The sequence below is a fragment of the Plenodomus lingam genome, assembly GCF_022343315.1.
Source record: "Plenodomus lingam strain CAN1 chromosome Unknown contig_14, whole genome shotgun sequence".
Lineage (NCBI taxonomy): Eukaryota > Fungi > Ascomycota > Dothideomycetes > Pleosporales > Leptosphaeriaceae > Plenodomus > Plenodomus lingam.
Window position 1 is genome coordinate 1,645,100 of NW_027093932.1, and position 27,037 is coordinate 1,672,136.

The window sequence follows — 27,037 nt, forward strand, 5'->3', positions numbered from 1 at the left end:
ACGGCATTGACAGACTAGGCCAGAATCGTGCTTCGACGAGTATCGAAAGATATATCAGTTCGCAAGCAAGACCGGCCAACAAAGTCTGAATTCCCAATTGTCCCTCGTCCCAGTTCTCCCAACTACGTCTTCCTTACGAAGGACCACCAGTTACGGCGCTACCAAATACGAATGTCTTGCCATGTAACCTCTGTTCATAATTTTCACCCAATGTACAAGGGTACCTACAAGCCACCCAAACAACCAAAGATCGACACTTTGCGTCTAACACGCTATACAGCCGCCGTGACGTACGATAGATCATCTCGAAACAAGATACAGCGATGTTCGAGGCTCCACAGATTCGCATACCGTATGTCTTCATTGATAGTGGGCACTAGGCTGCTTGTCACTTAGGAATGTAGGCAGCCTCTCTCTGTCCGAAGCTGGCAGGACGACAATATCGAAAGCTCGCCAGTAAGGTTGCTGGACATGTGACGTATTTTGAGTTTGCCAATGCTACTCTCATACGAGCCTTAGAGGGAGTTCAGTTAACCAAGACTACTGTTCTATAGATACCGGGAGCACTGCATTGGCAGCGCGCAGGAACATGCCTTCAGAGCTCCCGCATATGCACTAGGGCGAGAGATGCCTCTTCGGTCTCTGTCATTATGGGCATGAAATTAATGGCCGCTCACCGACAAGTCGTCGGGACAGGTTGTCGGTAAGTCCCTTGATGTTCGGTATTTCAATCACATACAAGGATTCAATGGCAACGGAGATCGTGTCCTCCATACTAACAGCCATGTTTCAAATATGTTACACGAAAAGAAACGAGTAGGAGTACGAAATCCTTCGTCGCCAGCCTCGATGAATTTTTGCGTCCAACACCCACACGTCAAGTCGTTGGACACAGAGACGGTCTGGCTCTACGATCTCCCGTTGCCTCGGCTTCTCGAATCGCAAATCCACGCTACTCTGCCGCTCTTACACAGCTCGTCCCAGATCGCTTTGATCTTACCTCAACGAATGCGTTCGAATGCATGCCAATGAACGACGACTTGACCACTTTTGCCCTTTACAGCCCCGAGAGCTTAGCCACTGCTGATGTGATTGGACAATGGAGAGATTACAAACTCTGCTAACCACTAAGATAGATTTTCTCAGTGACAATCTTCACGAGAGTTTGCCAATATCTGAACAGCTTCTGCTCTAGAAACCAGAGCTGGCTACGCCGAACATTATTCTACTGCGGCCCCAATGTTTAGCGTATTGTAAAAGCAAAAACGCGTCCGCAGTTAGAGCTCTTCTTTGCCACTCAATATCTCAACATCCCCGGGTTTCGACAGGCCGCGTGCCGGCACGAAACGCGCGAAACCTGGCCACTTTCGTTTAGCAAGATTCTCGCGTGGATGCCGTCAATTTCACAGCTCGCGTTATGTACGATGCGGACATCTACAAACAACACAAGGGCTCTACCAAGGAGCCAAGGCTCCGTCTCCCAACGTGGCCACATCACTTTCGCGTAAAGGATAAGATCAGGCCATCTGTGCCACAACCGCACACACCGCAACACGCCTAGTCGCCTAGTACTTAGTTCCCGGTCCGCATACGCTGCATCAAGTGTCTGATTTGCCCCCTACCAATGTGACCTTACGAGGTGGTTGGAAACTGGGTTACACGATGGACGACAGGCGCATTGCCAGCGGTCATTGAGACTGTCCAATCCACATGCCTCTGGAAGCATAAAGTTCTTCCCAAAATGACTCTGATGCATTGAGCTACTCAGTGAGGATGAGGAGTAGTATGTAATCTGATTAGTCTCGTCATTGCCCGCTGATCACCATACCAAATGTCGCTTGTTGAGATCTTAGCTTACAAGAAACTCTCGTCTCTCGTATGGCTGTACATAGATAGAAACGACGGCCCTCGATGCAAGAGCCTAGGCCCTGCTTCGGCGAGTAGCATCAATCTGTTCCTTGGGCCGCTTTTGACCGATACCTGACGTAGTGACTAAGATATTTGGGCTTTCGACAAAGAGCCACATTTTCATGGGTAGCTAGCCAGCAAGAACCAAGCTCTGCACTACACATTGCAACTCGCGGAATCTAGAGCGGGCCATCTTGGTGAATCTTCATCACCCCTGGCAGTAGCCGTTCTCCCTCGTGACCCAGCGATCTGGTGCAATGGCTGATGAGGGCCTTCACAAGCCTTCTGCCGCATGTCACCGCAACGAACCTGAGATCTCGGACAGAAAGCCGAGCTACACCATTGAAATGAGCGGCGACAACCCATCCCACAGCCCCACATTCTCTATTTCCCACCTCCACACTTCTCTTCCAAAAACTGGATGAACGCTTGGAAATTGCGGGAGCTAAACTTGCGGGTTGCAATACGTAACCCTTCAGTTGGGCCACAACGCCGCAAAGTGCCAGTGAACTACTCATCTGGTGGAGATCGCCGCGAGGGGCAATCGGCCATTTGAGCGGACTCGATTTATGAGGGGTGGCAACGGACACCAGTGGGTTGTGAGTTCGCTCGTGGTTTCTCTCATTCCACAAAGCGCGTTAGGCGTTCGCTTCGCAGTTTAGCCTTGCATTCCCCGTTGCGCCCATGTGCGCGGGAGCAAAGCACGCAATACACAGCGTATGTACCTACATGCAGTATAGACCGGACTGCGGAGATGGACGACATTGTCGGAAGTCTCCGCATATGAGAAGTGTCCAGGGCAGGGTGTCTATCAATGTAACAAAGACTGTGTACTACTCTTTTGCCACGTTGATCGCACTTTGGTGATGGAGATTCTATGAAGGCCGGCAAGACGATCTTCGAAAGTAGTGAGGTACGTACAGCAGAGTGCTAAACTCGTCATTGTTCGTTATAGAAAGAATGTCATGTATCCTCCACCAGCTCGGACGCCGGTATGCGGCGACACGTTCTATGGAATGGGGCTCAGTGGAAAGTTCGATGCGACTTCGACTGAACCTTTCTCATCGCTCACTAACAAAACAATCCAACGGTCCTATAGCGATTCCAAGCATACTTCTACCTCGTCTCGAATACCCTCGGATTACCAGTTGGCTTGGAACTTAGCGAAGATCGGCATCCGTGAGCCAGACTCCCGTGGATGGCCGTGAAAGGATGGGATGTGGATACCATCGAATCGCCTCCAACTTGTCGATGTGCAGAGTCCAGATATATGATCGCCTGCTAGGATAAACGTAGCCCGACGATCACAGGCTCTGAAGTCGACCTGCCCTCTAACGTAGACTGGTCAGTGGTGATGTATTTTCCTCATGCTGTGTGACATCGGCCCACGGGGATGTGGAAGCGCAAAGTGGTGAATCGTATGACACAACACCATGATGCTGCAGCGTTACTCATTATCTCGCCTAGTTTGTGAGTCATGTGATTGGACCCACTGTGGCGAAACGAAGCATCCTTAACCACACAATCTATTAATTTTAGCCGCGGTATTTAAGCTTAAGATGCCTTATAGTATTAAGTATTCACGTAAGATATGCTCTACTATTATTACCCTTTATTATTAAGGTATTAGGTAGACTATAATATTAAAATAGCTACCTATCTTACTTATAAGGGCGTATATATTTATAAAGAGACTCCTTAATTAAGCTAGTATAGCCTATATAGTAGCTCTATATTCTTTACCTCTAGCCTAACTACTTTAACTCCTACTAAAGGAGACTTACTATAGTTATTATAAACAGTTCCCTAAGGGCTCTAATATTACTAACACCTTAGTAGAGATAGTAGTAAGTAATAATAACTAGGAGACCCCTTATTAGTATATTATTAATAAAGTAAGTAATAAGCTTAAGGTATATATACTATATACTATAGGTTATAAGGTGTTAAAGTAGAAGAAGGTTACCTAAACTATACTACCTTAAAAGCCTTAACTTAATACCTAATACTAACTTAATTAATTAATATTTATAGAGTAGGCACTTAGGGAGTCCCTAATAAATATAATATTTATATTTACTAATAAAACCTCTATTAACTATAATTACTACTATTAGTAGTAAAAGGTAAGCTAGCTTAAAGGTTCTAATCTATTTAATTTAAGCTACCTACTACCTAAAAACTTTAGTAGTATAATATTTTAGGGCGTAGTTTATAAGGGCTTCTAACTAGGACTATTTTATATATAAGAAAAAGAGACTCTAGAGAAAGTATAGGTAAATAATAAGGCTATAAGGTATAATAATTAGGTATAAAATAGTATTAATATTAGTAGGTAGGTAGTAAGGTAGGTAGTAAGGTAGGTAGTAAGGTAGGTAGTAATTATTATTAATCTACTAACCTACCTACTAAACTATCTATAGAATATTCTATTACTTTCTATTAATAAGAATAATACTAACCTTTACCTTTATTAGGAAAACCTTAACCTTATAGCTTATAATTAGGTAGCTATAATAATACCTAGTATATAATAATACTATACTCTATAAGAGCTTAATACTAATATACGCCTTTAAGATTATATAAATCCTTTACCTAGTAGCTGCCTATATAGACTACGTTGCCTAGAATAGTATTTCTAGCGTAAGCTAGAGACTAGAAATAATAGTAGAGCTAGAGGTATTAATTAGTACTAGTATTATAAGTAGGTTTTAAAGCTATTACTATACCTATATACCTACTAAATTTTATAATAGACTAGCTACGTTATGTATATTATTAAAGATAACGCCTTACCTTATACTAAAGTAAAGAGGCTATTAAAGGCTAAAATTACTTAGTATAGTAGCTAGATTAAAACTATAGTATAGCTATCTATATTACTAGATCTTAACTATATTAAATAAATTTAGGATTACTTAAAGGATCTATTTAAGAAGCTTATAACTTAATACTATAGTATATTATTATAATAGTATATTAAGGATTAGATTATAGAGGTATAATAATAGCTACTATAGTTAGTAATTAATATAGAGACTTATAGCTTTTAGGTAAAACTTTATAAAGTAATAGATAATTAAGGTAATAATAACTTCTATAGTTAGTAGAGTAGAATCTATTAAATCTACCACAAAATTTAGCTATCTACGCTCCTTACTGCATGGTGTTGGTTTATCGCCACGCTTAATACCACCTGGCACGCAGTGGTAAAACACGTGACTCACAAACTACCCGAGCGCATGAGTACTGTATGCATTACAAACAGTTTACCCTGGCCTGGGCTCTACAGGGCTCACATATGATGTGAGTACCGGGGTGTCACAGCCGACGTTTCTTCTGCGCAACCACGTATCCAGACTTATGTCGCATTCAGACGGTGTACAGTGACAAAAGCCAGACATATATGAACTGAACTTCGGCTTCCTCGTATCTCTTCGATTCAGTCCACAACCTCAGTCCCAAGCATTCAATTCGCTTTCATTCTCATGCGATAGCCAGAAACGACACATCCTTTTCCGGGTAAGTTTTGGTTGCTGTTTCCTGGCTGGAACACCAGCCTGACATGAACTGCAACCAGCCGAGCTATGGCTTGCCGCTTCGAGAATGCGATCAGCCCACCAGATGATGAAGCAAGCAGCTGTTGGTGAGGTCACGCATCAGCATGACTTGTTCATGGTGGAAAATGTTAGCGATGATCCTTGTGCGGACGGGTAGAGGTGACGGTTGTTGCTACAAAGTGACCTGTCAGTCTGCTATTGATGTGCTTTTGGATTGATAAACCAGAGAGGCATGGGTGGAGAGACATTGGAAACCCCCTTGTATGCGTGTGATGAATGTGGTTCTAGACCCTTGGGTGTTCCAGATGGTGACTTTCATTATGTGGGTGATGGTACATTGTAGAGCCGAGGTAGAGTCAAGAGGACATTATGCTGATGTTGAAAAGAAATCTGCAAGTCCAAGCGAGTGTTCAATTCAGGCCTTACACAAGTGACAGGTATGGGAGATGTGAGACTGGCGGATTCGGGGGACTGCCCCAGGCGTCAAAGGCCAGAAATCACGTGGTGTGGAAATTGATCACGTGAGATGACCAAAGCACACTTGGCCCAAGCACCAAAAGCTCTGACTTCATTGTCGAACCGCAGTTTCCCCGCAGGTAACTCGAAAGCTCCATCGCGACACAATCGTGTCTTGCGCCTCTCCCAATCGCGCATGCTGAAGACAATTTCAGTGCAATCGTGCCTGTATCTCTTTCCCTGCGTGCTCCCTAGTCTATACAGACCCTCCTTTTGCCGGGCAAGTTGTCGAGCGCTCTGCTCTGGGCACAGTCAGTGATAGAGATCTTCAACCGCACCACAACAAGAAGCACGCTGACAGCCAGAACTGACTTCGTCTCTGAAGAAGCCGCACGCAACGTCATAGAGCCTATCGAGGCCAACATGTCTCGCGCCAGCTCTTCCTCAGAAGGCGAGCTCACCGGAGTTCAACGCAAGGCAAACACAGTCAATCAATCCAGCGAACCTGCGATTAACGGCTCAAACAGGGTCTTCGGACTAAATGGCGCCTCAGATAGTCATGGTACTTGTACTCGCTCCCTAGAGACGCTAAGATCACGTGAACTGACTTGTTAGGACATAATCACCGCGCGCTGAGTCGCTCTCCTTCACCATATCGCCGCAGGCGCACACGTTCACCGTCCCCGTATCGAAGGAGCCGCAACATCGACCGCTCGCCTTCGCCATATCGCCGAAATCGTCTTGATGGTCCTGATCGCAGCTATGCTGGCAATGATGCACAGCCACGTAACAAGCGCAAGACTTCGCCTCCTCGTGGCCCTCGACCCGACAAGCGACCCCACACTGATCATAGCAAACGTAATGACCATAAGCAATACAGGCCTGATCAATATAGGTCTGAACAGTACAGGTCTGGCGTAGACGGCAGACGAGGAGGTGCACCTCCTGCAGGCTTCGTGAGGGGACGAGACGAGATTATGAATCGGTCTTACGCAAAGCCGATCTCATACGCTGAGGTGGAGAACCCTAACCCTGTCCCCAACTTCCAAGATGGACTCACACTCGATCGTGTGCGTAAAGAGCGAGGTCCTAGTGACCACCAGCAGGCGGAAGGTCGTCAGACTCGCCCACAAGAGCATGACTCTTCTCACAAGGGCTCAAATATACCTGAGCCACAGGCCAGTTTGAGCCAAGATGTTGATATGCAAGTCACTTGCGACTCCTTGTTTCATACATCACTGACAGTACAAAGGAAAACTTCTGGCGATGTCGAAATCGAGATAGCCCCTGCTGAAGAGAAGGTTCCAACTGAAGAGGTGCGAGAAGAAAAGCGTCGCCGTTGGGCAGCTATTCGAGCTGCAGCCGAGCAGCAAAAGCAGAAAGGAGATCTTTTACACCAAGCTATACTCACTCACGCATCAGAGACTACAACACCCAACGCTGCCTCTCCCGGTGCATATGCAGAAAGCCCCAAATCGCCGTTTGCATCTCCTCGCAATGGCGACACTGAGTCTGTCCCTGCGTCGCCTGACGTGATGGTTGTTGACAAGCAGGGAGGATTCGATCAAGGCAGCAGCCCCGCCGCGGATAGTCCTACCGCGGCAGACTATGACCCTGTTCAAGACATGCTGGATGACCGTGAGCGCGCGGCTAAGAAGAACCAAAACTCCGAGGTGCCCTCTGATGCATATCACGAAACAGACCCAAAAGTTCTCTCTACATTGCCCGCAGAGATATCTGCCCCATTGAAGAAGCAGAAGGAGTTTGACATGTTCGCTTCTGACGATGAAGATGAGGACGCTGAAGTAGCAACAGAGGTCAACGTACCTGCTAAAGGCACTGTTCTCGACGAGAAACTGCTCGATAACTGGGACGATCCTGACGGCTACTACAAGCTAATTAGCAATGAGCTGGTGAATGGCGGACGATACAGACTCATCAAAGCCCTCGGACGTGGTGTCTTCGCTAATGTCGCTCAGGCTGAAGAGGTGAACACGGACGGTGGTGAGCAGAGGCTGGTGGCTGTCAAGATGATTCGCAGGAACGAATTGATGAGGAAGGCAAGTCAGAAGGAGATGGACTTCTTGCGCAAAGTCAATGAAGCGGATCCTGCGGACAAGCGGCACATCATCCGACTGCTAGGCTCCTTCGACCACAAAGGGCATTTGTGCATCGTCTTTGAACACATGTCTAAGAACTTGCGAGACCTCTTGAAAGAGGAGACGAATGGTCACGGTCTCACTCTTCCGGCTGTTCGAATTTATGCCAAACAGATGTTCCTAGGTCTACAGCATCTGCAGAATTGCCAGGTTATCCATCTTGATCTCAAGCCCGATAATGTCCTGGTCTCTGCTGACAAGAAGACGATCAAGCTTGCGGATTTCGGTACCGCCGTTGACAAGCGAGATATTATTGAGCGCACCGAGTATCTGGTTAGTCGCTTCTACCGCGCACCAGAGATTATATTGGGCATGGAAATTGGCTACCCGGTCGATATGTGGGCTGTTGGCTGTACGGTGTATGAGCTATGGACGGGTAAGATCCTCTTTACGGGAAGGTCAAACAACCAGATGATCAAGTCATTCATGGATTGCCTGGGATGGCCAAGCGAGAAATTGCTACGCAAAGGTCTTGCGAACAATATCCTTGCAAACTTCGAGCTGGGGCCGCCATTGAAATTCATCAGCCGTGAGGTTGACCAGTATAATAAGGTGCGTGTTGAAGCCTTTATGCAAATTCCGCTAACAATGATTAGCTCTCCATACGCAAGATCGAGCAACAAAAGAAGACCAATCGCGACATGAAGACACGAGTCCATGACGCGGCAAGGAATATTAAGACGGGAGGCCCAACGACAGCTGAATTGAATGATCTAGCAGACTTACTTAGCGCAAGTCTGCATATGAATGTTGAGAAGCGTCTCACTCCCAAGGAAGCACTCGCCCACAAGTTCTTCGGATCCAAGCCCATGGCGCCAAAAACTGTCGGCTCAGCTGTTGTCAAACCGCCGATTGTCAAGCGTGGTGGAGGTTCTGTTCGTCGGTAAGTACTGAGTGGTTGGTTGCATTCTCTAGACTTGGGCGGTTATTTCTTGTCTTTTTTTGTGGGGTCATAAAGGGGATTGTGGTAGGGAGACGGTGCAATGAAAAAATGGTGGCATGTTATATGGTATGATTAGGTGATGGTGCGATAGAACCTGGTGTGTTGGAGAATTATCCGCAGGTTGCACAGGTGCCGGACTCGGGGGTATGGCGTTAATCAAGATGAACGGCACAGCTGTCTAGCTTTCATGGCTTAGATTTGAGAGCTTGTCTAGCACAGGAGATACCAGAATATAGGGCAGCATTTACTGCGTCATGGGGGCTTGATATTCGTATCCAGATCCTGTCATGGACGACGATGACTATTCGACCGTGAAGAATGTTCTTTGACCTTTGCCTTTACCAAACTCGATTCGTCAAAAAGCTTCCTCTTCTCCTTCTTCTTCTTCTTCTTTGAAAACGTTGCACTAAATAAAAAAAGACCGTTGATGTCAATCAAGCATCAAATCTCGCCCCTCAAATAAGCCTTTACCTCTGTCCCCCACACATTTTTATTTTTATACGCAGCAATGCCAGGTGCACTACCCGTGGCCAGGCCGTCGATTGCCTCTGCGAGTATCTCGCCATTGCCTTCGTCGCGGAGTTCGGAGAGGGGGTACATGTATGTCTAAAGGGGGGGATTTTTTTTAAGTCAGTGTCAAGGGGGGATGGACGCAGGAAAGGAAACGGGTACCTTGAAAGCAAAGACGATGGCTTTGGTTTTGGGGAGTCTGTGTAGAGTTTGGCGTTCGCATCTTAGGACTGTTTGGGTTGGGTTTATTTTTACAGTGTCTTTTTGCTTTTCGTCTTCGACTTCGTCTTCGTCTTCGTCCTTTTGCTTTGCCTCCTTTTCCTTGATTCCCCCTTCCCTTCCCGTCCTAAATAAGCCCGCCATCCCCTCCAACCCCACACTCCAATTCACCCTCCCCACACACCGCCCAACCTCCAAACCGGCAAAAAACCGTTCCATGCTGCGCTCCAGCTTGTCCGCATAGTGCGGCACGGGCGCGTGGATGGCGGATAGCGACAGTCCGAGTTTGGAGCGGGGGGAGAAGTGTGAGGGGAAGGCGCAGAGGTGGGATTGGAGGGTGTATTGGGATTGGGGTGATTGTAGTTTGGATTTTAATTTTGATTGTGGGGACGCGGAGACGGCGTCGGATGGTAGGAGGAAGAAGAAATCGGAGTCGATGTTTGCGTTGAGGGATTCCAGGGCTCGCTTCGCTTTTTCTGTTGTTTTGTTTGGGTCGTGTGTATTCGCATCTTCGTCCCCATGCCCATCGAAGCCCAAATCCAACACCATCCTCGCCCCCGTCACCTCATTCTGCAAATACCCTGCTCTTGCATCCTGCTCATCCCCACCACCACCACCATTACTACTGCCACCATCGCACTCCAACCTAAAGATATCAGGATATCGCCCCGGCAGCCAACACCGCGTCAAATACGCATACAGCTCCAACACCGCAGGCGCAGCACACGGGTTACAAGCCAGGATTTCATAGCGGTGGTCACGTAGCAGGGATCGGCGCTGTCTGAGGCGTTCGGTATATGTATTGTCGAAGGGAAGGAGGGCGGAGAAGGGGAGGGATTGGAGGGCTGGAGTGGGGAGATTGTTGGTTGTGTTGGCTGTGTTGGGAAAGGAGGGGGAGGGAGAAAGACGTACCCATTGTCATGTGGTATTTTGGTTTAAAAGGGCGGAGTTTGAGTGGTTGTTGGGTGGAGAGGGTGAAGTTTTGGAATGGGGTTATGGTGTAGTAGGCTGAGATGTTGGATTCTTTGGGGGAGTGGGTGGGTTGTTGTGGGTTTGTCTTTGGGGGGGTGGGTTAGTGGGATAGTTTTTTTTATGTATGAGGAGCATGTATATGGTTGTAGACTCTACTCTACTCTGTCTTACCCTCTTTTTCCCCCATGCTGTCGTCCAGATGAGAATCAGCAGCACGAGAGCAGATGCGATGGTCCAGGTTGGCGGTATATTGATGCCGTTGATGAGACGATCCATGGCTATTGCGGAAGATGTTGATAGATATTAGTTCTAGGTTCGGTGGTGAAGATTCGTGGGACCTCGTTGACGGACTTCAAAGGCCAGGCCTACCCCAATACGATGTACAATCGTGCGAGGCATATAGGGCGTACTTGACGTACTGTCGATGGGGTGAAGGGGGCGCGTCGGACCAATCAGAGGCCACAGACGGTGGGTGGTGGACATGCAAGTGGGAGACTGGATGGGACTGCCGGATTGGGCTTACCCCACCTTTCTTTGTGGATGTGCTTCCGTGCGAGGGACGGGACGGGAAGTGGGATGGCGAATGGGATGGAGAAGCAGGACGATGGTAATGAAATGTGTCTGGTAGTATGGTAAAGAGGAATCCATTATCAAGTCTGCATGATTCACGAACGATTCGTGTCGTCCGTTTATCCATGGCCATGTACCGATCCCATTCGACCCTTCTCTTTCACCACAAGTCTGATACTGTCTGTTCGATCTTTTTCTTTCACCATAGCTTTGTACTGTCCATTCGACCTTTTTCGTTCGACATACATGTGGTCGACTTTTACTCCCTCATCCCTACGCCCCCTAAGCCTTGACCTCGTCTGCCTCTGGACTGCCCACAGGAACCAATTTGCCGACGACCAGATACTTGTCCTCGAACCTCTCCTCCCAACCTCTCAGGGCCTCCATCTGCTCGGCATCCAGATCCTCCAAGGTATCCAACGGTCCATCGAGATCCTTGGTCAGCATGTCCTCATCGAAGCTGCCACAGGCCAGCCCGCGACTGGCATCGCGACCTGCAAAGTTGGCGTACGGACCGCCCGGACCATAGAAGTTGCGGCCAGAGGTGACGTCGAAGACACGGCCACGGACGGCGAGGTAGACGGGCATGCCGTGGAGGCCGTTGTAGGGGAAGAGTATGGGGGGCGTGAAGGTGCGGAAGACGGTGGGCGGGGTGGCGCGGGGTAGGGTTTGCGGCTTTGCGGGCTTGAGGCGCAGGTAGACGAGGAGGACGAAGAGGGAGAGGAGGATGAGGTTGATGGGCGTGGCTATCGAGGCGCTGGATGTTGTTGGTATGTGGCCAGTGTGCGATGGGAAGCGAAGCGAGGATGGGCTGGCTGGAGTACGATGGATCGGACTTGCTTGCTTGCTTACTTACACAGTGGTTGCTGGTGGAGGTTCGATGGCTGTCCCATACATGTTAGCCTTTGCATCGATTTCTGTTTGCCCTTGTAGTTTCCTTACTCTCTGGCATGTTGCCTGGTGGCAATGATGTGTCTGCCATTTCTCTCGAGATGAAGTGCGATGGCTTTGATCGACTTGTAGGGTGGAGGAGTGGAGTGGGTGAATGTCAATGTCAATGTCAATGTCAATGTCAATGTCAATGTCAATGGTGGGTTCTGGTCGTGACGAGCAAGTTGCTGGCTCGTTCTCCTTTCCCGCTTTCGCCTTCGCCTTCGCTTCTCGCTTCTCGCTTCCGTCTTCCGACTGACGATGACGCAACCTCGACGCTGACATGAGCAGGCGACTGTTGGCCTATCAGCACGCGCCAATGTGCTTGGCAAGGCCACTCTGACGTGCATCTTCACAGCCTTCTCTCGCATTGGCATCTCTTGGGCGGGGTACTGGCTAGGTAGATGAACAGCCTCAAAGGCTTGCGTGTTGTTGTTCTTGTTCTTCTTGTTCTTGTTCTTGTTGTTCTTGTTCTTCTTGTTCTTCTTGTTGTAGTCGTGGTAGTGGTCGATCAAAGGCTGGTGGGCACATGACAGCTGACAGCACCTGCAATTCACCTCCACTCGCCTTGCCATCAGCTGGCATCTGGCAGACCATTCATTCCACACAACACCAAACAAACTGAACTGCATTTTCTACTGTCCACACTCACACACTCACCACTTCACTCCACCTGCCGCCGTGGGACCGAGCCTGAAACGCTACCCGCAGCTTGAAACACCTCTTGGCGGTCGTTCATCTCCCACGCCGCAGTCCCGTCCCATTCGCCCTCCACGCCTCAAAATAATCACCGCCCCATCCGAACAAAAACACGGTTGGCTACCATCGCACCACGGCAACAAAGGAAGACCCAGCCAGGCGTCAACAGTGGCGCTGCGCTGCCTTGCTGACTCGCCGCTGCTGTCTGCTGGGACACAGTCTCTATCGTCACCGAACGAGAGACTGCACATGCACATGCACATGCTACCCTACCTGTGCACCTACTCATTGCTGACGGCTAGCCACTCTACTCTACTTGATCTGGCGATCCAAGCTCCCTCCCCAGCTCAAACTCATTCGCCTACCTTGTTCCCCTCTTCATTTATCGGAAATTACCACGCAAAGCTCGAACACGGAGTACCTACTGTGTTCTTGCGAATTTCCTTTCTGCATCTGCTCACTTGTCCTGTTTGCACTGTACACTTGCAAGTCAACTGCTGGCTCTCCAACTCGCTCTCTTGACAAGGTGTGTACTTTTGTTTTCCTTTGATTTCTCTTAACCCGACAATCCCACTGTGCTTTGACTCGAAAAAGAAAAACTCCCTACGTCGATGGATGGGGATCCTGGAAACAGTGATATCATCACAACAGCAAGAGAGCATCTGCGCAACGACAACATGGCTGCCAACATCACATTTCCTCGAGCCCACGAGACTTCAAAAGCCTGCAACGTCCATGTCGAACAGCGCAATCCAGCATAATGTTCGCATCATCCCAGACGTCTCACGGCTTCATCTCAATTTGCCCTTTTATGCGTTGCCCCTCAAGTGCTTGCCAGACTCGGCACTAGACCCTGCAGCAGCCCATCGATTTGAAAGTCGCGCAGACTGTCATTTGTTTCTACTGAGAGTGGCCAATGATGAACAGGGCTAACGATTGTTTCGTACAGGAAGCTTCACCATGTGGAAACGATTACAGGGTCATGTTCGAGAAAAGGAGAGGAATGCGCAAATCGGCAATCCGGTTCTTCTTGAAACAACCTATGACGAGAATCAATTACGGCAAAATCCCAATGTGAATGATGCTCAAGTAGCCAATTACCAGAACAATGCGCCTGCGCCGCTGCCATCACAGTAGGTTATGAAAGCGCACCGCTCGACCATGTACTAACACTTGCAGCAGCCTTTCACCAGTCGGCCCTCCAAACTACAGAGCTTCCGAAGTTCCAAGTGTCACTTCGGCCTACTCTCGACCTTCATACGACCTGAGTTACTACTACGAAAATCACCCAACTACTTCGCCCTACGACATCTCCCCGCCCAGTTCACCAGAACCAGATCGCCAACTCTCCTCAAATACCGATCAACCGAAAAGGTTCCGCTCCATGCGCGACGTATCACCCATGGACGAGAATCGAAAAAAGTGGGAGACTGGATCGCGACCAATCAGCAACATTCCCGTTCTACGAAGAGCACCACCTGTCCTTCAGACTGGCGAACCCCACGCCGTACCCAAGCACAAGTTTTGGGAGGGAAAGCTTGCGCCGAATAGTAAAGTGAAATGGGATGACTACTCAGGCGAGCCGAGTAGCGTAGGAAAAGCGGCCTCGGTGAGCCCAGGATCGTATGCAAAAGCTGTACCTTCGGAAAATAAACCCATGGGATATTCTGCGACGATTTCAGGACCCGAAAAGAAGACTGCATCATTGACTGAGCGCATAGGACTCTTTGGGTCCAAGCCAGCACCTGTTGAACCATGGAGTCGAGCAACAGGCCGGTCTGAGATTGCGCCAGCATTGAAAGACGACCCAGCCGCTAAACCACTCCAATTACCACGCAAAGCAATCTCATCAGCAGAACCGCGCACGGACATGGCGGCGTCAAGCGCGCGTGCGCCTGCTTGTAGAAGAGACCTTCAGGCCGCTGTAACGCAATTTGTAACAGCCGAGACACTCGACTTCGATATGCATAACGACCCCATCAAGCCGGTTGTGCCCCTCAAAGTAGGCAAAAAAGGATCTCCGGGAAGTGGATATACGTCTCCAACCTCCCCCACAAACCAAGGCCTTGGAATTCATCCATTTGTACATGCTAGTTCGCCTACGCACACAAGGCGGCGATCAGATTCGCCAGATACAGTAGTGAGCGTATCGAGAGAGGCAGCACTACCTCCGACGCAGAGAACTGCCACGCCACCATACACCACAACAGAAAGGAACAACAACAAAGAGACACCAGAGTCGAGCAGAGAGATTTCAGCAAGTCGCTTTCCCTGGACGACCTACAACAGCGGAACAACATACCAACATTCCCCTCCCCCGTCACCACCCCCACCCCTCCCATCCTCGACGCCTCTTCCGAGGCAGCGCGTAGTCACAGAGCCCATCACCGCCGCTTCCTCGATTCTCAGCCGCCGCCGTCCCATCCCACAAGCAGACCGCATCGTCTCCCACCCCACCACAGCCACCACCCCACTGCGCAACCCCTCCCCACCACCCACCATGCCCGGCACCGCCAAAATCCACTCCCCAACCCCCATCTCCCCCCCCTCCCCATCCACCCGCTCCACCCTCTCCACCACCACAACCACCAAAGCCCTACCCCAACCCCCAACCCACATCTCCGCCTCCGACCACATCGGCCTCCTCGAATCCCAACTCGAAGACCTCCGCATCCGCCGCACAAACGTCTACCGCCTCCTCACCGACCTCAACAAGGCTGCCCCGCCCAACCCCCTTGTCACGGATTTCAAGCGCGCCCGCCTTGTCGAGGCGAGGAAACGCGGGTTTGAGGACGAGTTGAGCGAGATCAAGCGCGAGGAACATGATGTGGGACTTAAATTGCATCGGGCGTGGAAGAAGCGTGAACGTGAGGATCCGGGGGCTGGGAATGTGTTGTGGGTTCGTAGGGTTACTGGTTAGAGATTTGGGTGGTGGTGATGGTGGTGGTGTGTATGATGTATGATGTATGATGTGATGTGATGTCTTTGTAATTCGTTCTTTTCTTCTTGTTTTGGTATGATATCCAGATGCTACCTCTTCCTTCTCTCTTACCTCCTCTCTATTTTTTGTGCCATTGTCCGTCTTCAACACAGACAGACACAAAAACAGAAACAGAAACAGACAGACGGCAATCAAATCCAAATCACACCCCCCACCCCTCCCAAACAAATGCAAAATCACACCCATCCAAACTCACCACTCCTTTTTTACCCAGTCAAATCCCACCTGCTTTGTTCTCGCAGTGTAGAATGTGGAAAACAGGCTACATGGTCTGGTTTGACATGCAAGAGCTCGGATCAGGATGGTGGGGGTGGGGGTGTGCGTGGTATGGTGTGGTGGATTTCTGGTGGATTTGGGTATACGGGTTAATACTGTGTTGGTGTTTTGTACACGGGGTGGACGCAAAGATGCAAAGATGTGAAGATTTGGGGCTGGTGGGAAGGGCGAGGGGAATTCGATGGGTTGGGATGAATAAAAGGACAAGATGGAAGCTCAATTAAAAAAAACAAAGCCACGTAAACCAAAGTACCCAAACACATCAACAACAGCACAACATTTCCAAGATTGAATAATCAAACGACCTTTGTATTTTCTTAATGCCATGATTACAGAACCTCATGGCCAACATTTCCCAGCCCATGGGAAGGAGTAAACTTCCTCGTCAGACACACACACCGAGAGAGAGCGAGGTGGCATGATAAAAAAGCCTCCGTCATCTCCACAAAGGCGCACACGTGCACACAGCCATGCAGAGGGAATGCTACTACACTCGGGATACCAGATAGACAACAGATAAGGAAAAGACTCCTTGCAAACAGCCACCCGAAGCGACAAAGGAATGGCATGGACCGCACCGCAACGCAACGCAGCATCCTAGCCAGTCACACCTCCAGAGACACCTTTGACCTTGCCATGGATATCAACGTTGTTGGGGCGGCATCAGAGTCCACAAGCGGTCGAATTCTGCGCCCATACACAAGTTACATGCCGATTGGCCTGGGACAAGGCTGCTAGGAAAAGAGTTCGATTTACTACTAGTGACCGCACAAGGTTCCGTCTAGTAGCGACCGCGAGGAGGGTAGTCAGCGGCGGCTGGGTCATAGGGTGGACGACCTCCAGGGCTGCGGGGACGAGCGCCACGTGGAGAGGGCGGGCGTCCGGCTTCGTAGGGTCGGCCACCACCGTTCATGTATGGGTCGTCGTAGCGACGGGGTGGAGGTCCGGCCCTGGCATCGTAAGGATCGTCAGGGTAGCGCGCACGCGGTGGGCCATACTCATCAGGTATGCGACCACGAGGCGGCGAGCGTCCTCCGTAACCTCCCTCACGCCTATCATAGAACTCGCGCGGAGGCGTGCGTCGGCGGTAGTCGTCGCGACGAGGGCTGTAGCCGCGAGGAGGTCCACGGCGATCGTAGTAGTCGTCGTAGGGGGCAGGCGGATAGCCACCACCGCCGCCGCGACGGCCCATGGGCGAGCGAGATCGATACCTGTCACGACCCCTGTCATCTGGACCTCCAGGGCCTCCATAGGGAGCCCGGGGCTTGTAGGGAGGAGGTGGGGGCGGGTCGGAAACATCCTCGGTGCAGCCTACTTCCTGGCCCTTGAACTCACGGCGGTCCAGCTTCTCGACTGCAGCCTTGAGATCGGCCGCGGTCTCGTACTCGACAAATCTGCATGCACACGTCAGCCGCGGTCGCGCAAGAGCGGACATGTACAATACTGACCCAGTGCCATCGCGCTCACGGCCAACTTCAGAGTAGACAACGTCCAATCCAGACTGGCGGGCGAAGTCCTTAAGATCCTATACATGGAGGTTAAACGGGTCCAAATCCAGTAACGCAGAACGAGGAAGCATGCAAAACAAGGCTACTGCTGGTCCTAGCACGGTACACTGGCCTGAAGGGGGAACTGGGGAATCCAAGCATCGGGGAGTCTAACCTGCCAGCTGGTCTCTACGGGAAGACTCGTAATCCTCATCCGGTACGGGGTACGTCTTGGACGCGGGGGAACACGCTCATGGGGAGTGAAGTTCTCGTTGCGCGCGCGGGAGCCACGGGCGAACTGGACAATGAGGCGCTCGCCCATGAAGTCGGAGCCATCTATGCTGGTCAGGCGCGCGTCACAAGAGCAGGCGCTGCAGGATACATACGGAAAGCTGCGAGGGTGGTTAGCATGTGTGACAGAGCCAGACTGGGGCATGCGACTTACCAGGAACGACGTCACGCGCATCCATCGGGTCTTTGTACTCGATGAAGCCGAAGCCGTTCATGAGCTTGACCTCTGTGATCTCGCCGGTGCCGTGAGTCTGAAAGTGGGCCTCGACATCGGCCTTGGTGGCACTGCGGGGGAGGTTGCCCAAGTACAGGCGGGTGGAGGAGACCTCGGTCATGGTGGCTGGTGAGAAGAAAGTGCCCTAGAGAGAACCTAGCCTGGTGAGGGCAGTGAGCGCATGTAGACGAACAAAAGCAGGGAGGCCAGCAAAGGAGCGCGCATCGTGTCCGCCAGAATTGACGCGGCGCGACAAGCTGCTTGGTAATCTGCGCCCAGGCGGCGACAGCAACACGCGACAGTGAATGATGGAGAAGACCTGGGCTGCGCGCAACAACAGGAACCAGAGACGCGCAGGGAGATGGCCAACGGATGCAAGTACAGGCGGCTGAGTCGTACCTTGGAGACAGTTGGCGGCACTGGAAATCCTGCTCGAGGAGTATGGCCGTCGCAGGGAACCTAAAGAACTCTCAAAGGGCCTGGGTACGCGCCGGGCAAGTGCAAATATGGCACACTGGAGATGCAGAGGCGAATGCAGAGGCGAATGCCACTCTACACGGAATCGCAGGAGGGCAATGGTAGTTCGATGGGCGGGGAAAACGGGAATTGATGATGTTTATGGGCCCCGGGTGGTGGATGATGGGGGATGGGTGGTTGATGGATGGGTCGAGGGCGAATGGACGATGACATGGAAATCGCCCAACGCCTCATTTGCTTGGGCGCGCACGGTCGCTGCATCACGTGCACTTCTCTCCCCTCTGCCCTCTTCCCCTCTCCCCTGTTACCTCACCTCACCTCACCTCACCTCACCTCACCTCACCTCCAGAGGCTCTGGCCAGCTGTAGACATGCCCCCTTGTTCTGTCTACTTGCCTCGTTTACTTCTTAGGATCCTCTTCAAACGAAATCATCCCGCGTTCGACAGACTTTCTTTCCTTTCTAGCTCGACAACGCGATGGATTTGCTTTTGTAGTATCAAGACATCAAAGACAAAGTTGGGCACCCATGTCCTGTCGATGACTGACTGATTGGCATACACACTTTTCCCGACCCTTGCTAATGTACAACACGCCCACATCGGGCCGCCAGGCCCAAGAGGCGATGAATACTATGAAGATGTGATGCGCACATGACCGACTTCCCATGGCCACTCTTGCCTAGGTGAGCACATACTTCGGACCCTCACCACCTTGTGGCGTCTGCCAGTTGATATCCTGGTCTGGTACTTTTATGTCGCATGTTTTGCAGTGGACGCAGCTGGTGTCATGTTAGCATCTAAATAATCAGGGCCAGTACTACGGCTGTGACTTACTTTTGAGCATTAATCTGAAATCTAACGCCCAGCTCTTTACTCTCATCTTCGACATACTCATAGACGCCCGCCGGACAGAAGCGGTTCTCTACACCCTTGTACTTGGGCCATTCCTTGGCAGCATGTGCATCCCAGTCCTTCACCTGAAGATGGCAAGGCTGGTCCTCTTCGTGGTTTGTACCGCTTCTGCTCACGCTTGTCAAGATGTCGAAGCTAATCTTGCCGTCTGGTTTGGGGTACTCAATCTTCTCACACTCATCTACCGTCTTGGTAGCTGCATGATCGGGTTTACCATGCTTGAGTGTCCATGGCACCCTGCCCTTGAGTAAATAGGCTTCTATGCCAGAGTAGAGCACTCCACCGTAGAGACCAAGCGGGGTGTGGAACGAGGGTCGCATGTTCCGTACTGCTTTTAGCTCTTTGAACACGGACGAATTGCGCATCTTGTCTTCATAGTCGAACAAGAACACCGTGCCGCCATCAGTGTTGGTCTGAAGCGCGTCCCAGGTAGCTTCGGCAGCCAGCATACCAGATTTCATGGCGTTGTGAGTGCCTTTGATCTTGGGTAAATTGACCAGGCCTGCTGAGTCTCCGAGCAGGGCTCCACCGGGGAAAGCAAGCTTCGGTATGGACTGGTAGCCACCCTCAATGAGTGTCCTTGCACCATATGATATACATTTACCGCCTTCTAGGACATTCTTGTACAGAGGATGGTGCTTCATCTTCTGAAACTCACCATAGGGAGCCATCCATGGATTAGGATAGTCCAGACCGACCACCAACCCAATACTAACAAGATTGTCACCGAAGTGGTACATCCAACCGCCACCGTAGGTATCCTTGGGTAATGGATAGCCCATGGAGTGAACAACAAGCCCAGATTCGAATTTCTCTGGCTGCACTTCCCAGACCTCCTTGATCCCGAGCCCATAGGTTTGATGTTGACTGTCTCTCCTGAGGTCGTACTTCTTGATGACCTGCTTCGACAAGCTACCGTGGCATCCCTCACCTAGCAGTGTTACACGAGCATGAAATTCCATACCGCGCTCAAACGAGTCCTTTGCTTTGCCTTCTCGCGAGATACCAAGATCATTGGTGGCAACACCCTTTACAACCCCCTCGTGATTGTAGAGGATCTCCGAGGCAGCAAATCCTGGGTAGACCTCGACTCCGACCTCCTCTGCCCGCTCGCCCAGCCATTTGACCATCTGATTGAGACTGATGATGTAGTTGCCGTGGTTGTTCATCTGCGGAGGCTTCGGTAGGGGGATCGAGCCGTTCTTGGTGAGGAAGCGCATGCGATCTTCTCGGGCGGGGGTGACGTCTGCGAAGCGATTCAGATTGTCCTCGGACCTCCAGTCTGGCAGCAGCTCGTCGAGTGCACCTGGCTCGATGACATTGCCAGACACGATGTGGTCGCCCAATTCGCCAGCTTTTTCCAATACGAGCACCCTAAAGTCTTCGTTGCCAGCTGCATTGGCCAATTGCTTCAGCTTGATGGCCGCTGACAGACCTGCGGGCCCTCCACCCACAATGCAGACATCCACCTCGTCCACTTCGCGTTCTATTGATTGTGGGTTGAATGTGTCGTCTGCCGCCGCCGCCAGTCGCGTGCGTGGAGTGGAGGAAAACGCTCTCCTCTGGCCAGCGATTCGCACTACAGGCCGGTATGATTGCCACAGACTTTGTGTCTGCGAGTGCGCACATGTCAATGAGCGTGCTCGAAGGCGGGCTGCTTGTGGCGCGACAAGCAATCGCCGTGTGAACGAGGCGGGGAGTGTCCTGGTGGCCATTGTGACGTGGGGGCGACTGCGGGGGTGCAAAGGGTGAAACCAAGGGGGACCGTGATCTCAATGTTCCAGAGTCAGAGTCACGGACTGATTGCGCCCGCCACCAACCTTCTACACTGGCAAGTCGTGAAGATCAACCACAACTATGAGGATACCAAGAATGTCCCCAGCCGAGGCAAGAGGCTAAACGCGGCTCGGAAATGGCGTCGCTCTCATTGGCTGGGCATTGTTGCTGGTCTACATCCTCCCTTCCAACCTTTCACTTGCAAACTCCAACCCAAAGAGAAGACCCTCAGAAAGTTGCCAACCAAAAACCCATCTGTTTCCTTGCGGTTGTACTTGTGCTTGTGCTTATGCTCTTGGAGGCAGCAGACAGTATCCGCTGTCCACCGCAGTCTCGGCCAGCGACTTACCAGTAACCATGCTATAACCGCTCGCTTCAACCATGTAGGTAGCTGGCCCACACCTCCATGTCGCATACAATGTTAGCGACGGTACCTTAGAGTACAACAGTACACACTTCAGCTTCATGTTCAATGGTGTCCAAGAGACAACCCCACAAATACGCCTGACAATGGCGGCGGCTGCAGTATCCAGCTGTCAAAATGACGTCGCCCCAACGATCGCTCAATTTGAATTATCCACGTCACTTTTCGACTCGGATGGAAACCATCCGTCCAACGACAAGCACGCCATGAAACTCCTCTAAGCTTGGGCGCGGATGCTATCTACAGCTGACCTTCACATCTCTTGCACTCGTCTGTTCAAAGCTGCAACTAGCCTTTCGCTTCGAAGGTTGACATTTTGCATCTGAAACTGGAGAGGCGTCAGGCCCATCCATACCCGAGGCACCAAACTTATGCGTTTAGGAGGGTCTCTCCTTAACCAAGTCCAGCTGCAACAAACTCTCAAACGACACACGTTCGAATTTGGGCCAAGCATGAGCCAATCCCATTGGTTGACAGGCATGGGCCTCTTTCCAACCGCCTCTCCACGATCCAAGTTCTCGACTTCATGTGTTTGATTCGACCGTTTCCCACCAAGAAATCGACTTCGATGCATGACAGACAGCTTTCAAGCGACGCGATGCTTCTTGTTCCTGTAGGAGAATTGTGGGGTTGCCTTGTTTTCTTGTCCTTTGGGCCTGACCGCCTCAGGGTATCCTCCTACAGCGCATGTTCGACATGCACGGGATCAACAAAACAGACATCTCAACAGGCGGGCTTGAGTGTCCTGCCCTCTGCCTTAGTCGTAATGGTTTGCTACATCTATGAGTTAACGCATATATAAGATCCATTCGCTTCATGGTTTGAACGGCACGCCCGGCTTCAACATTTCCATTGCATCCTTTTCTGTGCAGGGCACTTCTTCGCTAATCTTTTATCTTTCTAAGAGCTGTGCTCATTTTATCGTTTCAACACATCTCGTTTCGTTCCTTCGAAGATTAATCCAAATCCTTCAGTATGAGGTACTCATACACCCTTCTCACACTCATTTCTGCCACCTTTGTGGTCGCAGCTCCAGCCCCTTTTGTCGGTACTGGACCTGTCGTCACGGCTGGCACTGAAGATGTAGTGATTCCTACTACCAACTTTGGTCGCCGCGTGGCCACCGTTCAGGATTTCACAAAGAGGGCCATGAAGCTCCGTGGTGCGCTTTTGGCTGCACGCGGTGGACAGGGCAAAGAGAATGCTAATGCTGCAGCTGCGGAAGAAGCTGCGGCCATGGGCGAGGGGCAGGCCCAAGAAGGTGAAGCAGCTGCGGAGCAAGAGCAAAGCAAACAGGCCAAGGCCGGGCAAGTTGCACAAGACGCCAGTGCGATGAACCAAGCTGCAGAAGAGGAAGCAGCTCAACAGGAGGCCGCCCAGGGTGGAAAAGGTGCTGCCGAAGAGGAAGCCGCTCAGCAGGACGGAATGGAGGCTGCGCAAGAGGGAGCCGCCCAGCATGAAGCCGCTCAACAGGACGCTGATCAGGGTGGAAAAGAGGCTGCTCAGCAGGAGGCCGCTCAAGAGGAAGCTGCTCAAGGCAAAAAGGAAGCTGACCAGCAGGAATCCGCTGGACACGCTGGACAAGACGCTGCCCAAGAGGGAGCCGGTCAACAGGAAGCTAACCAACAGGGCGGAATGGAGGCTGCCCAAGAGGGAGCTGCACAAGAAGGCGCCGCTCAACATGAAGCCGAAGAGGGTGCTGCTGAGCAGGGTGGAAAAGAAGCTGCGCAAGAGGGAGCTGCACAAGATGAGGCCGCCCAACATGAAGCCGCCCAACAGGAAGCCAACCAGCAAGACGGAAAGGAGGCTGCACAAGAGGGAGCTGCACAAGAAGGCGCCGCCCAACACGAAGCCAACCAGCAAGACGGAAAGGAGGCTGCACAAGAGGGAGCCGCACAGGATGAGGCCGCCCAACACCAAGCCAACCAGCAAGACGGAAAGGAGGCTGCACAAGAGGGAGCTGCACAAGAAGGCGCTGCTCAACATGAAGCCGCTCAGGTTGAGCAAGACGCTGCTCAAGAGAAAGCTGGAGGAGAAGCTGGCCAAGCCGAAAACGCTGCTGGCATGGTCGACAACGGCGCCGCTGTCAACGGTACCGAAGGAGCCGCCGGGTGCAATGCCACCCAACCCATGGGCGAAGGCGAGGGTGAAGGCAACGGCAACGACAACGGCAATGGAACGGCAGGCGATCAAGGAGAAGGCCAAGGCCAAGGCAGAAACAACGGCGAAAATGCTGACGCCGGTGCTGGCGAAAGCCCTGCTGATGTTACGCTCCCCGACCTCCAGCTTCTACAAGGAGAAGGCGAGGGGGCCGGACAACAAAGACAACAGCAGGGTGGCAGCCTGTCCGACCTGGTCAACGATCTCCTCGACGGTGCTCGCGGCGCCGCGGGTGGTGCGGGAGGAGCTGGTCTCAATTTGGGCAACCTTGGTGCCGGACGTGAACAGAAGAGGACTGCGACTGCTTTCCGCGCTTAGATGGGTTGGCGTAGTTGAGGTACAGGGGAAACGTGACAGAAGGGCGATATGGTGATGAACAACACTGTTTGCGAGTACACATAGTTTTTATTGAGAGGATCAGTACAGTTAGTTTGATATTTGATCAAATAATCAATCCCAGCGCTCCTAGTGAGCCAGGCCCCAGTTCCACAAAAGGCTGGAAAAATCTAATCCGTGTCCTGTCTACTCCTTGTCTACACGACTTTTCCCCCTTCCCTTCTCCCGCTTGACTAATTCCAACACTCCAGCCTCTACCTCTCCTCTCCCCATCACAGCCATACATCCTTCCTCTATACAGCGTACTCCGCTTTCCTGCCATCCCCTCCCTACGCCCGCAACCGCCTTCCGGATCGCCTCGTGCGTGCAGTATATGCACAGTTTGGCGCTGTGCGCGCAGTGCGGTGTTGGTGGTGCAGCGGGGTATTCTCGCGGGAGACGGCGATGGTGGCATTCTGGGCAGGGTTGGAAGGTCAGGGTTGGGATTTCTTGTTCTCCGGGTCGTGATGGTCGTGGTTTTGGCTGGGGTTTTGGCTGGGGTGGTGATCTCAGTGATGGTTGAGCTGGGTTTGGGGGTTGGTCCTGCGGTGGTGGTGGTGGTGTACTCCATGGATCCTGATACATCGCCCGCGGTGATATTGTGGTAGAATTTTGTAGTTGGTTTTCGGGCTCAACAGAGAAGAAAAGGGAGCGATAAATGCTTTTTGGTGTGGGGTGGTGGACTATAAGACGGTCAGAGAGGGAGATGGTGTCCGATTGTTGGATTGGAAGCCGGGTTGGGGTGTGGCGTTTGATGCGGAGACGCATTTTGTATATTCGTGCGTGTATACGTATATATATGCTCTGGTGGTTCTAATTGGAGTCAGGAGAGCGGGGGAGCGATGGAGGGACTTCCGCTGGAAAGCAATGGGATGAATTATAGATATGCTGGGGGGCACTAGCGTGTGACATTATATTCGAACCACGGCGCTAATTCCCAGTGTAGTCTGTAGGACGACGTATGCGAAAAATTCGACTGTATGGACTCCACGTATATGCTGCATAACTACGCATGTTGTGATAGGTATCTCTTTGTCTTGTGATGATGATACCAAAATACGTTACAGATTCTATAACAATAACCAACCATCGTCGCTGGAATGATCAATACCAGTGGCTCCTCGAATATCGTTCGGTACGGACGGTACTAGCTCAGGACTCGAAAAGAACTCATCCCTTGCGCTAGAACACGACTGCTTTGGTCGACATACCATCATGAATCCATCATCGTCGCTTGAAAGGCTATGGTCCTGGTCTGGAGTTGATTTTGTTAATGGGCAGGGGATCAGAGGCCGAATGACCAACGTAGATGTAGAAGGGACCACGATGTCGCTCTCGTTATGGGATCTTTCTTGCCCATCCAAAGCTTGGTCAACCCCATCGATGACGGAGGACACCGGCAGCATGGAAGGTTGGTCACAGATCATTTCATTTGTCAAGTCTTTCGAATCAGATTCAGTTACAGAGATATCTGCAGGACTACCTGTTTGATTTGGAGGTAGACAGATGATTGCGCTGGCGCCTGTTCTCTCTTAGCTCGAATCATTTATCTTGAGTGAGTGACCTACAGTCGTCCTCAAAGCCTCGCTCTATATTAGTGCGACATAGGTCTTGCCCAAAAGAAGGGATCTCGGAAACTAAGGTGAGGAATTCTTGGTTGTGGTCAAGGCGATGACTGATATATGTCGAGACGCAATAGTTGTGTAAAGTAGCTATTATACCATGCTGAGAGCGAAGATTTGGATTGTCAAAGCACTTGTAGATGAAGCGAATTGTGTCCAGAAGATCTACCGGATGGTCGTGCAGGTAGGTAGCGGCTTCCAAGTGACATGTGAAGTTACCATGAACGAGAAGCTGAAGTTTGTGGAGATCGAAGTCGACAGCCATCTTGTATGCATGGGCTTGAAGAAGCAACGTGCTCTCTTGACCTTCCGAGAAATGATTCAGGGGAGTGCCAGTATAGCAGTATCGAAGCAGTGCGATCATAGCGGATTTAGAAGGTGCATCGATGCTAGCCTGTAGTCGACCGCGATGTCCAACCTCAAATGCATGGAATAGCAATGGGCAACGGTCAATAAGCCTGTAGGGGTCGACGCTGTCTGAGATATGACAGACCTCGCCACTGGGAAGGAGAACCTTCAGCGTAGCATGGCTCAGGTCGGAGGGAATCTCATGAAGGAAGTCGAGGTCGTCCATGGCAGACGTGAGGTTAATCTTTGGCAGATTCAGACCAAACCCGAGTTTCGAAGTGAATCAGTGAACGATCCACTAGCCAACTATGCACGCGTACAGATGCCCAGCGACTTCAATCTGGGCTACCGCCCGGGCCCAGCGGACTGGTGAATCGTACAACAGCAGCGTAAGTCGAGTAGAAGTGTGAATGGTAGAAAAGTAGAAGAAGTGATTCAGATGCAACAAGAAGAATTCAAATGGTTCAGTGAGGCGAGGCTTGGTGAACTGAAGGGTCAAGCTAGGCTGCCATTGCGGGGACGCAGCTCAGCATGTGCATGTGTTCTCGGTGAGTGCTTCGGGCAATGCGTGCTATGCAGCCAAACCACGGTTCAGATGAACTCTAGAGCACAACTTGGAACCAGAAAGTCAACCAAGGTCTGGTCGAATTGTATGCCGGGCGAGAAGAGAGAGGTGTCACTGTCACTTGTGGCGGGGTAAAGCGTTTGGACGGGCTGGTGATGCCCTGCGGCGAGGGGACCAGGT

The 27,037-nt window shown here is 51.2% G+C and overlaps 11 protein-coding genes across 11 annotated transcripts; 6 read left to right on the forward strand and 5 right to left on the reverse strand.

The window, feature by feature from the left end:
• Positions 1 to 323: 323 nt before the first annotated feature.
• On the forward strand, positions 324 to 1,124 carry IAQ61_002657 (uncharacterized protein; the record flags this gene model as incomplete). Its single annotated transcript, XM_066095641.1, has 2 exons — positions 324 to 352; positions 818 to 1,124. The coding sequence occupies 2 exons, from the start codon at positions 324 to 326 to the stop codon at positions 1,122 to 1,124; spliced, it is 336 nt and encodes a 111-aa protein (XP_065954477.1).
• Positions 1,125 to 5,997: 4,873 nt separating this feature from the next.
• IAQ61_002658 (uncharacterized protein) lies at positions 5,998 to 8,973 on the forward strand (the record flags this gene model as incomplete). The annotated part of the gene is made up of 7 exons (XM_066095642.1): positions 5,998 to 6,238; positions 6,313 to 6,326; positions 6,376 to 6,404; positions 6,455 to 6,489; positions 6,543 to 7,131; positions 7,180 to 8,638; positions 8,683 to 8,973. The coding sequence occupies 7 exons, from the start codon at positions 5,998 to 6,000 to the stop codon at positions 8,971 to 8,973; spliced, it is 2,658 nt and encodes an 885-aa protein (XP_065954478.1).
• A 296-nt stretch (positions 8,974 to 9,269) lies between these two features.
• On the reverse strand, positions 9,270 to 11,006 carry IAQ61_002659 (uncharacterized protein; the record flags this gene model as incomplete). The annotated part of the gene is made up of 4 exons (XM_003834518.2): positions 9,270 to 9,635; positions 9,702 to 10,603; positions 10,671 to 10,815; positions 10,902 to 11,006. The coding sequence occupies 4 exons, from the start codon at positions 11,004 to 11,006 to the stop codon at positions 9,471 to 9,473; spliced, it is 1,317 nt and encodes a 438-aa protein (XP_003834566.1). The 3' UTR covers positions 9,270 to 9,470.
• A 14-nt stretch (positions 11,007 to 11,020) lies between these two features.
• Positions 11,021 to 11,341, forward strand: IAQ61_002660 (uncharacterized protein; the record flags this gene model as incomplete). Its single annotated transcript, XM_066095643.1, has 1 exon — positions 11,021 to 11,341. The coding sequence occupies one exon, from the start codon at positions 11,021 to 11,023 to the stop codon at positions 11,339 to 11,341; it is 321 nt and encodes a 106-aa protein (XP_065954479.1).
• Positions 11,342 to 11,582: 241 nt separating this feature from the next.
• On the reverse strand, positions 11,583 to 12,252 carry IAQ61_002661 (uncharacterized protein; the record flags this gene model as incomplete). The annotated part of the gene is made up of 3 exons (XM_066095644.1): positions 11,583 to 12,057; positions 12,157 to 12,184; positions 12,243 to 12,252. The coding sequence occupies 3 exons, from the start codon at positions 12,250 to 12,252 to the stop codon at positions 11,583 to 11,585; spliced, it is 513 nt and encodes a 170-aa protein (XP_065954480.1).
• Positions 12,253 to 13,664: 1,412 nt separating this feature from the next.
• On the forward strand, positions 13,665 to 13,862 carry IAQ61_002662 (uncharacterized protein; the record flags this gene model as incomplete). The annotated part of the gene is made up of 1 exon (XM_066095645.1): positions 13,665 to 13,862. The coding sequence occupies one exon, from the start codon at positions 13,665 to 13,667 to the stop codon at positions 13,860 to 13,862; it is 198 nt and encodes a 65-aa protein (XP_065954481.1).
• A 27-nt stretch (positions 13,863 to 13,889) lies between these two features.
• On the forward strand, positions 13,890 to 15,849 carry IAQ61_002663 (uncharacterized protein; the record flags this gene model as incomplete). The annotated part of the gene is made up of 2 exons (XM_003834521.1): positions 13,890 to 14,062; positions 14,112 to 15,849. 2 exons carry the CDS (start codon positions 13,890 to 13,892, stop codon positions 15,847 to 15,849), a joined length of 1,911 nt encoding a protein of 636 aa, XP_003834569.1.
• Positions 15,850 to 16,987: 1,138 nt separating this feature from the next.
• Positions 16,988 to 18,319, reverse strand: IAQ61_002664 (uncharacterized protein; the record flags this gene model as incomplete). Its single annotated transcript, XM_066095646.1, has 3 exons — positions 16,988 to 17,722; positions 17,821 to 17,863; positions 18,177 to 18,319. The coding sequence occupies 3 exons, from the start codon at positions 18,317 to 18,319 to the stop codon at positions 16,988 to 16,990; spliced, it is 921 nt and encodes a 306-aa protein (XP_065954482.1).
• Positions 18,320 to 18,988: 669 nt separating this feature from the next.
• On the reverse strand, positions 18,989 to 21,433 carry IAQ61_002665 (uncharacterized protein). Its single transcript, XM_003834523.2, has 2 exons — positions 19,510 to 21,433; positions 18,989 to 19,454 (listed from the first exon to the last, which is right to left on the reverse strand). Exons 1-2 carry the CDS (start codon positions 21,300 to 21,302, stop codon positions 19,355 to 19,357), a joined length of 1,893 nt encoding a protein of 630 aa, XP_003834571.1. The 5' UTR covers positions 21,303 to 21,433; the 3' UTR covers positions 18,989 to 19,354.
• Positions 21,434 to 22,762: 1,329 nt separating this feature from the next.
• On the forward strand, positions 22,763 to 24,265 carry IAQ61_002666 (uncharacterized protein; the record flags this gene model as incomplete). The annotated part of the gene is made up of 1 exon (XM_003834524.1): positions 22,763 to 24,265. The coding sequence occupies one exon, from the start codon at positions 22,763 to 22,765 to the stop codon at positions 24,263 to 24,265; it is 1,503 nt and encodes a 500-aa protein (XP_003834572.1).
• Positions 24,266 to 25,392: 1,127 nt separating this feature from the next.
• IAQ61_002667 (uncharacterized protein) lies at positions 25,393 to 26,518 on the reverse strand (the record flags this gene model as incomplete). The annotated part of the gene is made up of 2 exons (XM_066095647.1): positions 25,393 to 25,844; positions 25,891 to 26,518. 2 exons carry the CDS (start codon positions 26,516 to 26,518, stop codon positions 25,393 to 25,395), a joined length of 1,080 nt encoding a protein of 359 aa, XP_065954483.1.
• Positions 26,519 to 27,037: the final 519 nt, after the last annotated feature.

Bases quoted from the DNA above. Each gene is read 5' to 3' on its own strand.
- IAQ61_002665 (XM_003834523.2), bottom strand. From the start codon at position 21,302: ATGGCCACCAGGACACTCCCCGCCTCGTTCACACGGCGATTGCTTGTC. The intron at 19,455-19,509 runs GTAAGTCACAGC...ACATGACACCAG, and splicing joins TTTCAGATTAATGCTCAAAA to CTGCGTCCACTGCAAAACAT.